At 44.4% G+C, this 12,878-nt stretch overlaps 1 protein-coding gene across 1 annotated transcript; it reads left to right on the top strand.

Annotated features, from left to right (window-relative positions):
- Positions 1-4,382: 4,382 nt before the first annotated feature.
- On the top strand, positions 4,383-12,196 carry LOC109876088 (ankyrin repeat and SOCS box protein 12). Its single transcript, XM_031789683.1, has 5 exons — positions 4,383-4,577; positions 7,033-7,192; positions 7,711-7,893; positions 9,842-10,370; positions 10,705-12,196. The coding sequence occupies exons 2-5, from the start codon at positions 7,037-7,039 to the stop codon at positions 10,836-10,838; spliced, it is 1,002 nt and encodes a 333-aa protein (XP_031645543.1). The 5' UTR covers positions 4,383-4,577; positions 7,033-7,036; the 3' UTR covers positions 10,839-12,196.
- Positions 12,197-12,878: the final 682 nt, after the last annotated feature.

The following is a 12,878-nucleotide window of genomic DNA, read 5'->3' as shown; positions in this document are numbered from 1 at the left end:
TTTCTTCTAGATGAAGATGAATCTCATTATAATACAGATGATCAGTGACACTCACTGTAGGTCACAGGCTGCAATCCACTTCCTCATCGGGCTGTCTCGATGCAAAACAAGTTCATTACACAGGGAAATGGGTGCGATTTCTGATATGCTCAGTCACACGACCAGCATGAGGGTACCTTGAGCTCAGTTATTGTACTGTCGTCAGGGTAACCCCAGATTCCTGTTCTGTTGCCAAGGTAACCCCAGGTTGCTTTGTGCTCTCCCCCTGGCATGCTGTTGTTCCCATATCCTACTTGGAGCGTCAGAGGGCTTGGGGAGGCCCTTTAGCAACTCTCTGAACAGACACACAGCGTTTGACAACACATGAGAACAGAGGTTACTTCAAACCATATTTTTTTCAGGGACTGCTCGTAGTTTAGATTGTCCTGAAACGGTAGAAACTGAAAATAATAACATATCTAAGATGGGAATGTATTGACAAGACAAGCATGAAGGAACACTGCATATGAAAAGCCTTTACTCTATGTGCAGTCTTGTCTTCCTCTGTTGTACCCTGTTGTAGAGGTGTGTTGTACCCTGTTGTAGAGGTGTGTTTTATCCTGTTGTAGAGGTGTGTTGTACCCTGTTGTAGAGGTCTGTTGTACCCTGTTGTAGAGGTGTGTTGTACCCTGTTGTAGAGGTGTGTGTGTTGTACCCTGTTGCAGAGGGGTGTCTGTGTGTTGTACCCTGTTGCAGAGGTGTGTGTTGTACCCTGTTGTAGAGGTGCGTGTGTGTGTTGTACCCTGTTGCAGAGGTGTGTGTGTGTGTTTTACCCTGTTGCAGAGGTGTGTGTTGTACCCTGTTGTAGAGGTGCGTATGTGTGTTGTACCCTGTTGCAGAGGTGTGTGTGTGTGTTGTACCCTGTTGCAGAGGTGTGTGTTGTACCCTGTTGCAGAGGTGTGTGTTGTACCCTGTTGCAGAGGTGTGTGTTGTACCCTGTTGCAGAGGGGTGTCTGTGTGTTGTACCCTGTTGCAGAGGTGTGTGTTGTACCCTGTTGTATAGGTGTGTTGTACCCTGTTGTATAGGTGTGTTGTACCCTGTTGCAGAGGTGTGTTGTACCCTGTTGCAGAGGTGTGTTGTACCCTGTTGCAGAGGTGTGTTGTACCCTGTTGTAGAGGTGTGTTGTACCCTGTTGTATAGGTGTGTTGTACCCTGTTGCAGAGGTGTGTTGTACCCTGTTGTAGAGGTGTGTTGTACCCTGTTGTAGAGGTGTGTGTGTGTGTAAATACAATGAGACTAAGCCAGAGTAGACCCAACAGAACATATATCGTTCCTATACCCAGACAAAGTGTCTGTCTCACGTGTCTCATCTCCTCTGTGAAAGTATTCATCTTCAAGGCAGAAGTGAGCTGTAAACTGACATGCTCTGGTCCTCACACTCCCTCTTTTCCTTCTGCCTCTTCCTTCCGGCCTCCCCCTGAGGGCTGCTCTCCCCCTGAGGGCTGCTCTCCCCCCGAGGGCTGCTCTCCCCCTGAGGGCTGCTCTCCCCCCGAGGGCTGCTCTCCCCCTGAGGACTGCTCTCTCCCTGAGGACTGCTCTCCCCCTGAGGGCTGCTCTCCCCTGAGGGCTGATCTCCCCCTGCCTCTCTCTCCTCCAGTTTCTGGGTTCAGTTGATTGTTGACCTGTGTCATTCTCCTGCAGTAGATCTCCTGTGCCTAGTTCTCCTCCTGTGCCTAGTTCTCCTCTATGCCTAGGGCCAAGAAAAATACCCTTTTCACGCCGCCGGAAATGCCACTTCTAGTCTAGGGAACTTCCGGCAACATGGCGCCGCATTTGTTTAACAGTATGAGTTCTTTAACGTAAATTTGGCTTTCAAAGGTTGAACAAACCGACCTCATATCAAAAACAGTGGCCACTATGTGATTTTACTTTCAGGATTTTCTGATCGACTGACGTACAACTGAATGATGTAACAAGAGGCGGTGACGAAAGTCGGATTGATGCTAGCTAGCTAGCTTTACTACTGCTGACGTTTGTTAATATATATATTTTTTAATCTAACGTGTAGCCTCAACAAATATAGTAAAGTGCACAAAACGACAACGTACAAGTACAAATCTAACCTTGTATGTGAAAGAAAGAAAATGTTGACGCAATTGTGTATCCCCAAACTTTGCGATGAATTAGCTAGCTATTAGAATAAAAATACTTTAGCTAGCTACACACCAAAAACTACAACAGAAGCAACCATTTTCTTCTTGCGAGCGCAGTGGCGCTACCAATGATTATTCACCGCCACCTGGTGGAGTGGAGTGGGATTGAGGAAGGGGGTCCAAAAATTGAAAAGTTCACATTTTGAAACACTTTTGGCAAACCTCAGTTTATCTGCCTGCTTACATTATTTTATATGGCTACTTAAATATGGTCCCCAATCAGAGACAACGATAAATAGCTGCCTCTGATTGGGAACCAATCTAGGCCACCATAGACATATAAACACCTAGACCTACAAAAAACCCTAGACATACAAAAACTACCCAAACCTCCCTCTTCACACCCTGACCTAACCAAAATAATAAAGAAAACAAAGATAACTAACTCATTTTCCTTCCCTGTGTTTTTTGGGAGGCGGAAACAGATTTCACCTCCCAAAATGGAATGTGTAGATCTAGTGGCATGCTGGAAAAGAATGCAAGATGCCATACCTGTGCAGAGCTCTTCTTGATCATGGTTCTGAGGGCTGGGCAGGGCTGTGTGAACAGCAGATCATGGTTCTGAGGGCTGGGCAGGGCTGTGTGAACAGCAGATCATGGTTCTGAGGGCAGGGCAGGGCTGTGTGAACAGCAGATCATGGTTCTGAGGGCAGGGCAGGGCTGGGTGAACAGCAGATCATGGTTCTGAGGGCAGGGCAGGGCTGTGTGACCAGTTGATCATGGTTCTGAGGGCAGGGCTGGGCAGGGCAGGGCTGTGTGAACAGCAGATCATGGTTCTGAGGGCAGGGCTGGGCTGTGTGACCAGTTGATCATGGATCTGAGGGCAGGGCTGGGCTGGGTGACCAGCAGATCATGGATCTGAGGGCAGGGCTGGGCTGTGTGAACAGCTGATCATGGTTCTGATGGCAGGGCTGGGCAGGGCTGTGTGACCAGCTGATCATGGATCTGAGGGCAGGGCTGGGCAGGGCAGGGCTGGGCTGGGTGACCAGCTGACAGTCAAACAGCAGCCTCTCTGACAGTCAAACAGCAGCCTCTCTGACAGTCAAACAGCTGCCTCTCTGACAGTCAAACAGCAGCCTCTGACAGTCAAACAGCAGCCTCTCTGACAGTCAAACAGCAGCCTCTGACAGTCAGACAGCAGCCTCTGACAGTCAGACAGCAGCCTCTGACAGTCAAACAGCTGCCTCTCTGACAGTCAAACAGCTGCCTCTCTGACAGTCAAACAGCAGCCTCTGACAGTCAGACAGCAGCCTCTGACAGTCAGACAGCAGCCTCTGACAGTCAAACAGCAGCCTCTCTGACAGTCAAACAGCTGCCTCTCTGACAGTCAAACAGCTGCCTCTCTGACAGTCAAACAGCAGCCTCTCTGACAGTCAAACAGCAGCCTCTGACAGTCAGACAGCAGCCTCTGACAGTCAGACAGCAGCCTCTGACAGTCAGACAGCAGCCTCTGACAGTCAAACAGCTGCCTCTCTGACAGTCAAACAGCAGCCTCTCTGACAGTCAAACAGCAGCCTCTGACAGTCAGACAGCAGCCTCTGACAGTCAGACAGCAGCCTCTGACAGTCAGACAGCAGCCTCTGACAGTCAAACAGCTGCCTCTCTGACAGTCAAACAGCAGCCTCTCTGACAGTCAAACAGCAGCCTCTGACAGTCAGACAGCTGCACACAGGCTATAAGATGGTTTCCAGTCACTGTGTAAACTAAAGAAGTGGAGGTGATGACAGGCCTGTTACACGTAGACACAATACAGCACAAAGCGTTTCTCTTATAGGATTCAAATACACACTGACACTTTATTAAAGATCTGAGAAACCTAAAGGGTTAAAGTTCCTGTCTGTGAGCTTGGCAATGAAAATAGACTGAAGTCAGCCTATCTGATTTCAGATCACACATCTGATGACATGTTTGCTGGTACAGTAGTCTAGCAGTCTGCTGTTACAGAAGTGATGCCATATCATGTGATCTTTACTCAGGACACAGTGAAACACCAGGGAGTACCAAGGCCCCTGCCCACCAACCCAACTCACAGCCTGAGTGTTAGTGTCACCAGTCTTTATCATCCATCTAATTATAACTCTCACAGTTCTCCAAGAATGGAAGTTTAGGTAGGTCTATCCGTGGGCCTAAAATTAGCCCCCCAGCAACACCCAGCCAGCCAGACCCCCTCTCTGGTCTGCTGTGTTAGAAAGTAACACACCCGTCTCAGCTCTCAGACCCCAGTCCCTGTGTGGATACAGCAACACATTCCTCTTGGCGTCTTCTCCTCTTCTTCCACGTGAGCGATGGACCATGAAGTTATTAAAGAGAGGAAGGTTTTACGACCAACGTCCTGAGTAACATTGTTGGCAGAGAGATCCCTGGTTGGTGACCCTGTAGGTGAGGTAAGTGGAAAGCATTGTTGGCAGAGAGATCCCTGGTTGGTGACCCTGTGGGTGAGGTAAGTGGAAAGCATTGTTGGCAGAGAGATCCCTGGTTGGTGACCCTGTAGGCAGTAAGTGGAAAGCATTGTTGGCAGAGAGATCCCTGGTTGGTGACCCTGTGGGTGAGGTAAGTGGAAAGCATTGTTGGCAGAGAGATCCCTGGTTGGTGACCCTGTGGGTGAGGTAAGTGGAAAGCATTGTTGGCAGAGAGATCCCTGGTTGGTGACCCTGTGGGTGAGGTAAGTGGAAAGCATTGTTGGCAGAGAGATCCCTGGTTGGTGACCCTGTGGGTGAGGTAAGTGGAAAGCATTGTTGACCACCATTTGCTGTGTGGCTCTGGGTCTTTGGATCATTTTAGCTCTAGAGGGAGTTAAATGGGGAATGGGATTGTGTCTGGGATGGATGTTTTTAACAGTCCCCAAATCTGTTGTCTTTTATCATATTTTCCATGATAGTTGTTTACGCAAATAGAGAAAAATATTCAGAAACATTTCATTTTCTCAATCAATCTCAACATTATGCCCTTTCTGAAAACTAGTGCAAACTCTTAAGATAAGACTTTCACAAATTTAACTTATATAGATATGACTATTTCAACAAGTGTTCATCCCACTTGGCTCCTAAAAAAACATTTGCCGATGTCTGAGACTAAATTAACTGAATTAGAAAAAAGGTTTATATGTAATACTGTGCATTGAGTTCTATGTGTTCTCTATCTATCCCTGTCTCTATCTATCCCTGTTTATTCTCTATTCATGTCTCTATCTATCCCTGTCTCTCTCTATTCCTGTTTATTCTCTATCCCTGTCTCTATCTATTCCTGTTTATTCTCTATCCCTGTCTCTATCTATTCCCTGTAACTATCTATTCCTGTTTATTCTCTATTCCTGTCTCTATCTATTCCCTGTCTATTATCCATTCCCTGTCTATTATCTATTCCCTGTCTATTATCTACTGCCTGTCTCTATCTATTCCTGTCTCTATCTATTCCCTGTCGATTATCTATTCCCTGTCTATTTTCTATTCCTTTCTCAATCTATTCCATGTCTCTATCTATTCCATGTCTCTATCTATTCCGTCTCTATCTATTCCCTGTCTATGATCTATTCCGTCTCTATATATTCCTGTCTCTATCTATTTCCTGTCTATTATCTATTTCCTGTCTCAATCTATTCCCGGTCTATTATCTTTGATCTATTCCTGTCCTGAAGCCCAGATGAGGGGCGGCAGGGTAGCCTAGAGTTTAGAGTGTTGGATTAGTAACCGGAAGGTTGCAAGTTCAAACCCCCAAGCTGACAAGGTACAAATCTCTCATTCTACCCCTGAACAAGGCAGTTAACCCACTGTTCCTAGGCCGTCATTGAAAATAAGAATTTGTTCTTAACTGACTTACCTAGTTAAATAAAGGTTAAAAAAAGAGAGCTGGTACAAACCCAGTCAGTTTAGCTATGTGTCTGTATTATCTGTGTCTAATGCTGGTGACAATATCAATTTTCCCTACGAGGATCTATAAAGTTTATTCATTCAATTATTTATATTCCCCTCCCCTCTCTCTTTCTTTTTGTCTCTCTCTCTACCATTCTCTCTCATTCTCTTTCTTTTTGTCTCTCTCTCTACCATTCTCTCTCATTCTCTTTCTTTTTGTCTCTCTCTCTACCATTCTCTCTCATTCTCTTTCTTTTTGTCTCTCTCTCTACCATTCTCTCTCATTCTCTTTCTTTTTGTCTCTCTCTCTACCATTCTCTCTCATTCTCTTTCTTTTTGTCTCTCTCTCTACCATTCTCTCTCATTCTCTTTCTTTTTGTCTCTCTCTCTACCATTCTCTCTCATTCTCTTTCTTTTTGTCTCTCTCTCTACCATTCTCTCTCATTCTCTTTCTTTTTGTCTCTCTCTCTACCATTCTCTCTCATTCTCTTTCTTTTTGTCTCTCTCTCTACCATTCTCTCTCATTCTCTTTCTTTTTGTCTCTCTCTCTACCATTCTCTCTCATTCTCTTTCTTTTTGTCTCTCTCTCTACCATTCTCTCTCATTCTCTTTCTTTTGTCTCTCTCTCTACCATTCTCTCTCATTCTCTTTCTTTTTGTCTCTCTCTCTACCATTCTCTCTCATTCTCTTTCTTTTTGTCTCTCTCTCTACCATTCTCTCTCATTCTCTTTCTTTTTGTCTCTCTCTCTACCATTCTCTCTCATTCTCTTTCTTTTTGTCTCTCTCGTTCTCTTTCTTTTTGTCTCTCTCTCTACCATTCTCTCTCATTCTCTTTCTTTTTGTCTCTCTCGTTCTCTTTCTTTTTGTCTCTCTCTCTCTCTTTCAACCGTTCTCTCTCGTTCTCTATCTTTTTGCCTCTCTCTCGCTCTCGCTCTCACTCTCTCTCTCGCTCTCTCTCTCTCTCTCTCTCTATCTCTCTCTCTCTCATCAGATGGATGAGTTGTAACTGTTATATCTATAGTAACAGTATGGTCCTAGACAGTATCAACACAGCCACCAACCCTCTCAAGATGAGTCTAATGGATGTCTCCAAGATCTTCTCTCTGCTTCAGCCCAAGGAAGAGGATGAGGAGGACAATGAGCATGGCCAGGTACAACCAATGAGCTTGCAGTGCTTTGTAACTTAGCAACCTATCACTGGGACAGCATCAGTAGACTTACACAACATCAGACCCACTGGGGTGACTTCCCAAGTCTACATGGGTGTGACCTAACTAGGGTCGTATTCATTTGGAGACTCCGTAGCAAAGAGTTTCAAAATTATGTCCAACAGAAAATGTCAAACAACATATCTTATTGATGGGGCGGCAGGTAGCCTAGTGGTTAGAGTGTTAGACTAGTAACCAAAAGGTTTCAAGATCGAATCCCTGAGTTGATAAAGTAACAATCTGTCATTCTTCCCATTAACAAGGCACTGTTCCTAGCCTGTCATTGAAGATAAGAATTTGTTCTTAACTGACATGCCTAGTTAAATAAAAAATATCTTATTGAACAAGTTCAGATAGCATCTCTCTGTTTTGTTTTGAGTGTAGTGAATACTACCCAGCAGTGCAACCCAATAACACTGTGTGTATGGTGAGTGGAGGTATAATACTGCTCTGTTCCCCAGGCTCTGAACCAGGCAGTGAGCAGTGATGACGTGGAGGTGTTAGCTGAGCTGTTGTCCCAGGAGAGCTACAGAAAGTCTATCAACAGCAGAAGCGGCTGGGGGATCCCTGTTACCCCCCTACGGACTGCCGCAGCGCACGGACACCTGAGGTGTCTGGAATTCCTGCTGGAGCACGGAGCGGAGGTGAGATATACAGATAGAAGACTTTGAGCTAGCTTCTCGTACCCAGACACCTGACATGGTTTATTATAGGGTTGATTCAAACAACGGTCCTTTACTCTATGTTACTGTAAACACACGTTGTGACAGCTGCTGACATGGTTTATTATAGGGTTGATTCAAACAACGGTCCTTTACTCTATGTTACTGTAAACGCCCATTGTGACAACTGCTGACATGGTTTATTATACAGTTGATTCAAACAACGGTCCTTTACTCTATGTTACTGTAAAAGCACGTTGTGACAACTGCTGACATGGTTTATTATACAGTTGATTCAAACAACGGTCCTTTACTCTATGTTACTGTAAACGCCCGTTGTGACAGCTGCTGACATGGTTAATTATACGGTTGATTCAAACAACGGTCCTTTACTCTATGTTACTGTAAACGCACGTTGTGACAGCTGCTGACATGGTTTATTATAGGGTTGATTCAAACAACGGTCCTTTACTCTATGTTACTGTAAACGCCCGTTGTGACAGCTGCTGACATGGTTAATTATACGGTTGATTCAAACAATGGTCCTTTACTCTATGTTACTGTAAACGCACGTTGTGACAGCTGCTGACATGGTTTATTATAGGGTTGATTCAAACAACGGTCCTTTACTCTATGTTACTGTAAACACACGTTGTGACAGCTGCTGACATGGTTTATTATAGGGTTGATTCAAACAACGGTCCTTTACTCTATGTTACTGTAAACGCCCATTGTGACAACTGCTGACATGGTTTATTATACAGTTGATTCAAACAACGGTCCTTTACTCTATGTTACTGTAAAAGCACGTTGTGACAACTGCTGACATGGTTTATTATAGGGTTGATTCAAACAACGGTCCTTTACTCTATGTTACTGTAAACGCCCGTTGTGACAGCTGCTGACATGGTTAATTATACGGTTGATTCAAACAACGGTCCTTTACTCTATGTTACTGTAAACGCACGTTGTGACAGCTGCTGACATGGTTTATTATAGGGTTGATTCAAACAACGGTCCTTTACTCTATGTTACTGTAAACACACGTTGTGACAGCTGCTGACATGGTTTATTATAGGGTTGATTCAAACAACGGTCCTTTACTCTATGTTACTGTAAACGCCCATTGTGACAACTGCTGACATGGTTTATTATACAGTTGATTCAAACAACGGTCCTTTACTCTATGTTACTGTAAAAGCACGTTGTGACAGCTGCTGACATGGTTTATTATAGGGTTGATTCAAACAACGGTCCTTTACTCTATGTTACTGTAAACGCCCGTTGTGACAGCTGCTGACATGGTCAATTATACGGTTGATTCAAACAACGGTCCTTTACTCTATGTTACTGTAAAAGCACGTTGTGACAGCTGCTGACATGGTTTATTATAGGGTTGATTCAAACAACGGTCCTTTACTCTATGTTACTGTAAACACCCGTTGTGACAGCTGCTGACATGGTTAATTATACGGTTGATTCAAACAACGGTCCTTTACTCTATGTTACTGTAAACGCACGTTGTGACAGCTGCTGACATGGTTAATTATACGGTTGATTCAAACAACGGTCCTTTACTCTATGTTACTGTAAACGCACGTTGTGACAGCTGCTGACATGGTTTATTATAGGGTTGATTCAAACAACGGTCCTTTACTCTATGTTACTGTAAACGCCCGTTGTGACAGCTGCTGACATGGTTTATTATAGGGTTGATTCAAACAACGGTCCTTTACTCTATGTTACTGTAAAAGCACGTTGTGACAGCTGCTGACATGGTTTATTATAGGGTTGATTCAAACAACGGTCCTTTACTCTATGTTACTGTAAAAGCAGGTTGTGACAGCTGCTGATGTAAAAAAGGGCTTTCTAAATAAATGTGATTTAACCTATTGATTCATTATTGTTTGGTGATTGATTGGTTTTGCAGGTGGACAGTCTAGATGTGAAGGCCCAGACCCCTCTGTTTACAGCAGTCAGTGGTAAAGTCCAGGACTGTGTTGTGGTCTTACTGAAGGCTGGAGCCGACCCCAACGGCAGCCCGTACAACAACTGTTCCCCGGTGCTGACCGCCGCCCGCGAGGGAGACGTGGAGGTCCTCAGGGAGCTGCTTCAGTTCGGAGCCGAGGTCGACGTCTGGCCCAAAGTCCCTGAGTGGGCCTCCAACGCCACAGCCTGCAGGGGACCCCTGTACATATCCGCTGTATATGGACACCTGGACTGTTTCAAGCTGCTGCTGCTCCACGGGGCTAATCCTGACTATAACTGTAAGTCAGAGAAGATGCTGGCCAGGATCAAGCAGCCCAAGACGGTGCTGGAGATGTGTCTGAGGTATGACTGTAAAGTGGAATACATACAGCTGCTCATAGACTTTGGGGCAGACGTGTATCTGCCTACGCTGATTATTGACAAGACCACCAAGCAGAACGAAGCGGTGGCTCTGCTGCTCAAGGAGAGAGGTGAGAACATCACACACACTTGTTAAACAGTTGTTACAGATTCGTTACATTTGTTACATATCTGACCTTCACATATTCAGTCTGTTCTGTATCTCTAATTGGTTGACGGTTGTTAATGATGAGAACACTGGAGACTTTCTCGATTTTCCCTGAATTAACTAGAACCTCCCCTGAATGAACTAGAACCTCCTCTGAATTAACTAGAACCTCCCCTGAATTAACTAGAACCTCCCCTGAATTAACTAGAACCTCCAGTGAATTGACTAGAACCTCCCCTGAATTAACTAGAACCTCCCCTGAATTAACTAGAACCTCCCCTGTGTTTTGTTTCCAGTTTGTCCCAATACTCTGATGTCACAGACACGGCTCGCGATTCGGAGACACCTCCCCGTGGTTAATACAATGACATCCATAGACTGCTTGGACATTCCCCAGATACTGAGGAACTACCTGAAACATCTCCCCTGACCTCTATCTCTTAACCTCTGAACTCTGTATGATGAAGATGATGTCACAAATGGATACCCTATATGGCTGTGTCTCAATATGGGAGTCCTCTGCTTCATCTCCACTGTTCTGAAAACACATTTTAGGTGAAATCAATATGGAGGAGGATTTCTGCTAAATGTAAACAAAAAGTGTGATAATTTCATACGGTCTTCTACTGTCTCTACTGAGTGAGTCATGGGCTGCAAAGTCCAGTTTGTTCTGTTTTTATTGGAAGTGTGAATAATAATTATGCCAAGTTTGCCTTTGAATAGTTGTAGAGGTTTAATTAGAAGAAACACATTCATTTCACTTAATCTCTGTGATTGAATTCAGCAAACCGTGCGTAAATGTAATCATTGGAAATTGGTTGAAGTCTACTGAAACCATGGTGAAGACACTGCCCTCTTCTGGACAGTTATATAAGTGCACAGAGCTTCAGGAGAAACATTTTGTAAGTGTAAAACCAGAAGTAACCACTAGGTGTCACACTACCACAGTAAATGTATTCTCTGTCTATGAAATCACTGCTCACCGTTTGGAAGTCATCTTTAGTCAAGCTAAAAAACAATGTAATTTGTGAATCTCTCTCACATTATGAGTGACCTTGCTGAAGACTGAAGTAAGTTCCCTGAGTTAATTCTGAGGCTTTAGCTCAATGACATAGTCTTGTGGATTGCGATAAGACCCAGGTTCAAACCCAATCATTCAATCCCAGGTTCAAACCCAGTCAGTGAAACCCAGGTTCAAACCCAGTCAGTCAAACCGAGGTTCAAACCCAATCAGTCAAACCGAGGTTCAAACCCAGTCAGTCAATCCCAGGTTTAAACCCAGTCAGTCAATCCCAGGTTCAAACCCAGTCAGTCAAACCCAGGTTCAAACCCAGTCAGTCAATCCCAGGTTTAAACCCAATCAGTCAAACCCAGGTTCAAACCCAGGTTCAAACCCAATCAGTCAAACCCAGGTTCTAACCCAGTCAGTCAAACCCAGGTTCAAACCCAGGTTCAAACCCAATCAGTCAAACCCAGGTTCTAACCCAGTCAGTCAAACCCAGGTTCAAACCCAGGTTCAAACCCAATCAGTCAAACCCAATCAGTCAAACCCAGGTTCTAACCCAGTCAGTCAAACCCAGGTTCTAACCCAGTCAGTCAAACCCAGGTTCTAACCCAGTCAGTCAAACCCAGGTTCTAACCTGGTAACAAATAAGCAACGGCACAACGCCTGTCCCCTACTTGACCCAGATAGTTTGTGTGTATGTATTGATATGTAGGCTACGTGGGCCTTTTCTAAATGTATGTAGTTCTGTTCTTGAGCTGTTCTTGTCTATTGATGTTCTGTATCATGTCATGTTTCATGTTTTGTGTTGGACCCCAGGAAGAGTAGCTGCTGCTTTTGCAACAGCTAATGGGGATTCTAATAAAATACCAAATAACCAAATAAAAAAACCTGGTTTAAACCCAGTCAGTCAAAGGAGCAGCCAACAAACAGGAAGAAGACATTGCCTTGTTTTAACAGAATAATTCATACACACACAGGATATGACATCACATTACAGGATCAGCATATCCTGTCTAACGTCCCCATTGACCTTACGACACAGTTCAGTATATAGAGGTTTTAATTTCAACAGAAGTACAGTTATATCAGAAGTGGTTCCGTTTTTACAGTGAAATACAACATAATAATTCCCAGTGCTCTTTGATTACATCAAAATATATAGACTTTTCAACGCTCCCCATTCACAGTTTCAGCATTTGAACAGGCATTACTTAGTTTCAGAGTTGGTTTTTCAATTTCCACAACCAAACAAAACAAACAATCTAAGGTCAGAGAGAAAATGTATGTTCCTGCTATTTGTACTGTACAAACATGGTGGTGACATTTCAGACTGTCAGATAAAATAGGAGTCATACCAGAGTCCACCCCCCCCCCCCCCCATTCTAGATGGCAATGTGAATGTACAGTGAACAGCCTAGTAGCTCCAACTAAACTTGTTACTTGTCTTGTTATCTGTTTCGGTGT

This window comes from Oncorhynchus kisutch, linkage group LG15 (genome assembly GCF_002021735.2).
Source record: "Oncorhynchus kisutch isolate 150728-3 linkage group LG15, Okis_V2, whole genome shotgun sequence".
Taxonomy (NCBI): Eukaryota; Metazoa; Chordata; class Actinopteri; order Salmoniformes; family Salmonidae; genus Oncorhynchus; species Oncorhynchus kisutch.
This window is presented reverse-complemented; position numbering and strand designations above follow the sequence as displayed.

Coding starts and splice junctions, on each gene's coding strand:
- LOC109876088 (XM_031789683.1), top strand. CDS start 7,037: ATGAGTTGTAACTGTTATATCTATAGTAACAGTATGGTCCTAGACAGT. Junction 7,193..7,710: donor AGGACAATGAGCATGGCCAG/GTACAACCAATG, acceptor TCTGTTCCCCAG/GCTCTGAACCAGGCAGTGAG. Junction 10,371..10,704: donor TCTGCTGCTCAAGGAGAGAG/GTGAGAACATCA, acceptor TTTTGTTTCCAG/TTTGTCCCAATACTCTGATG.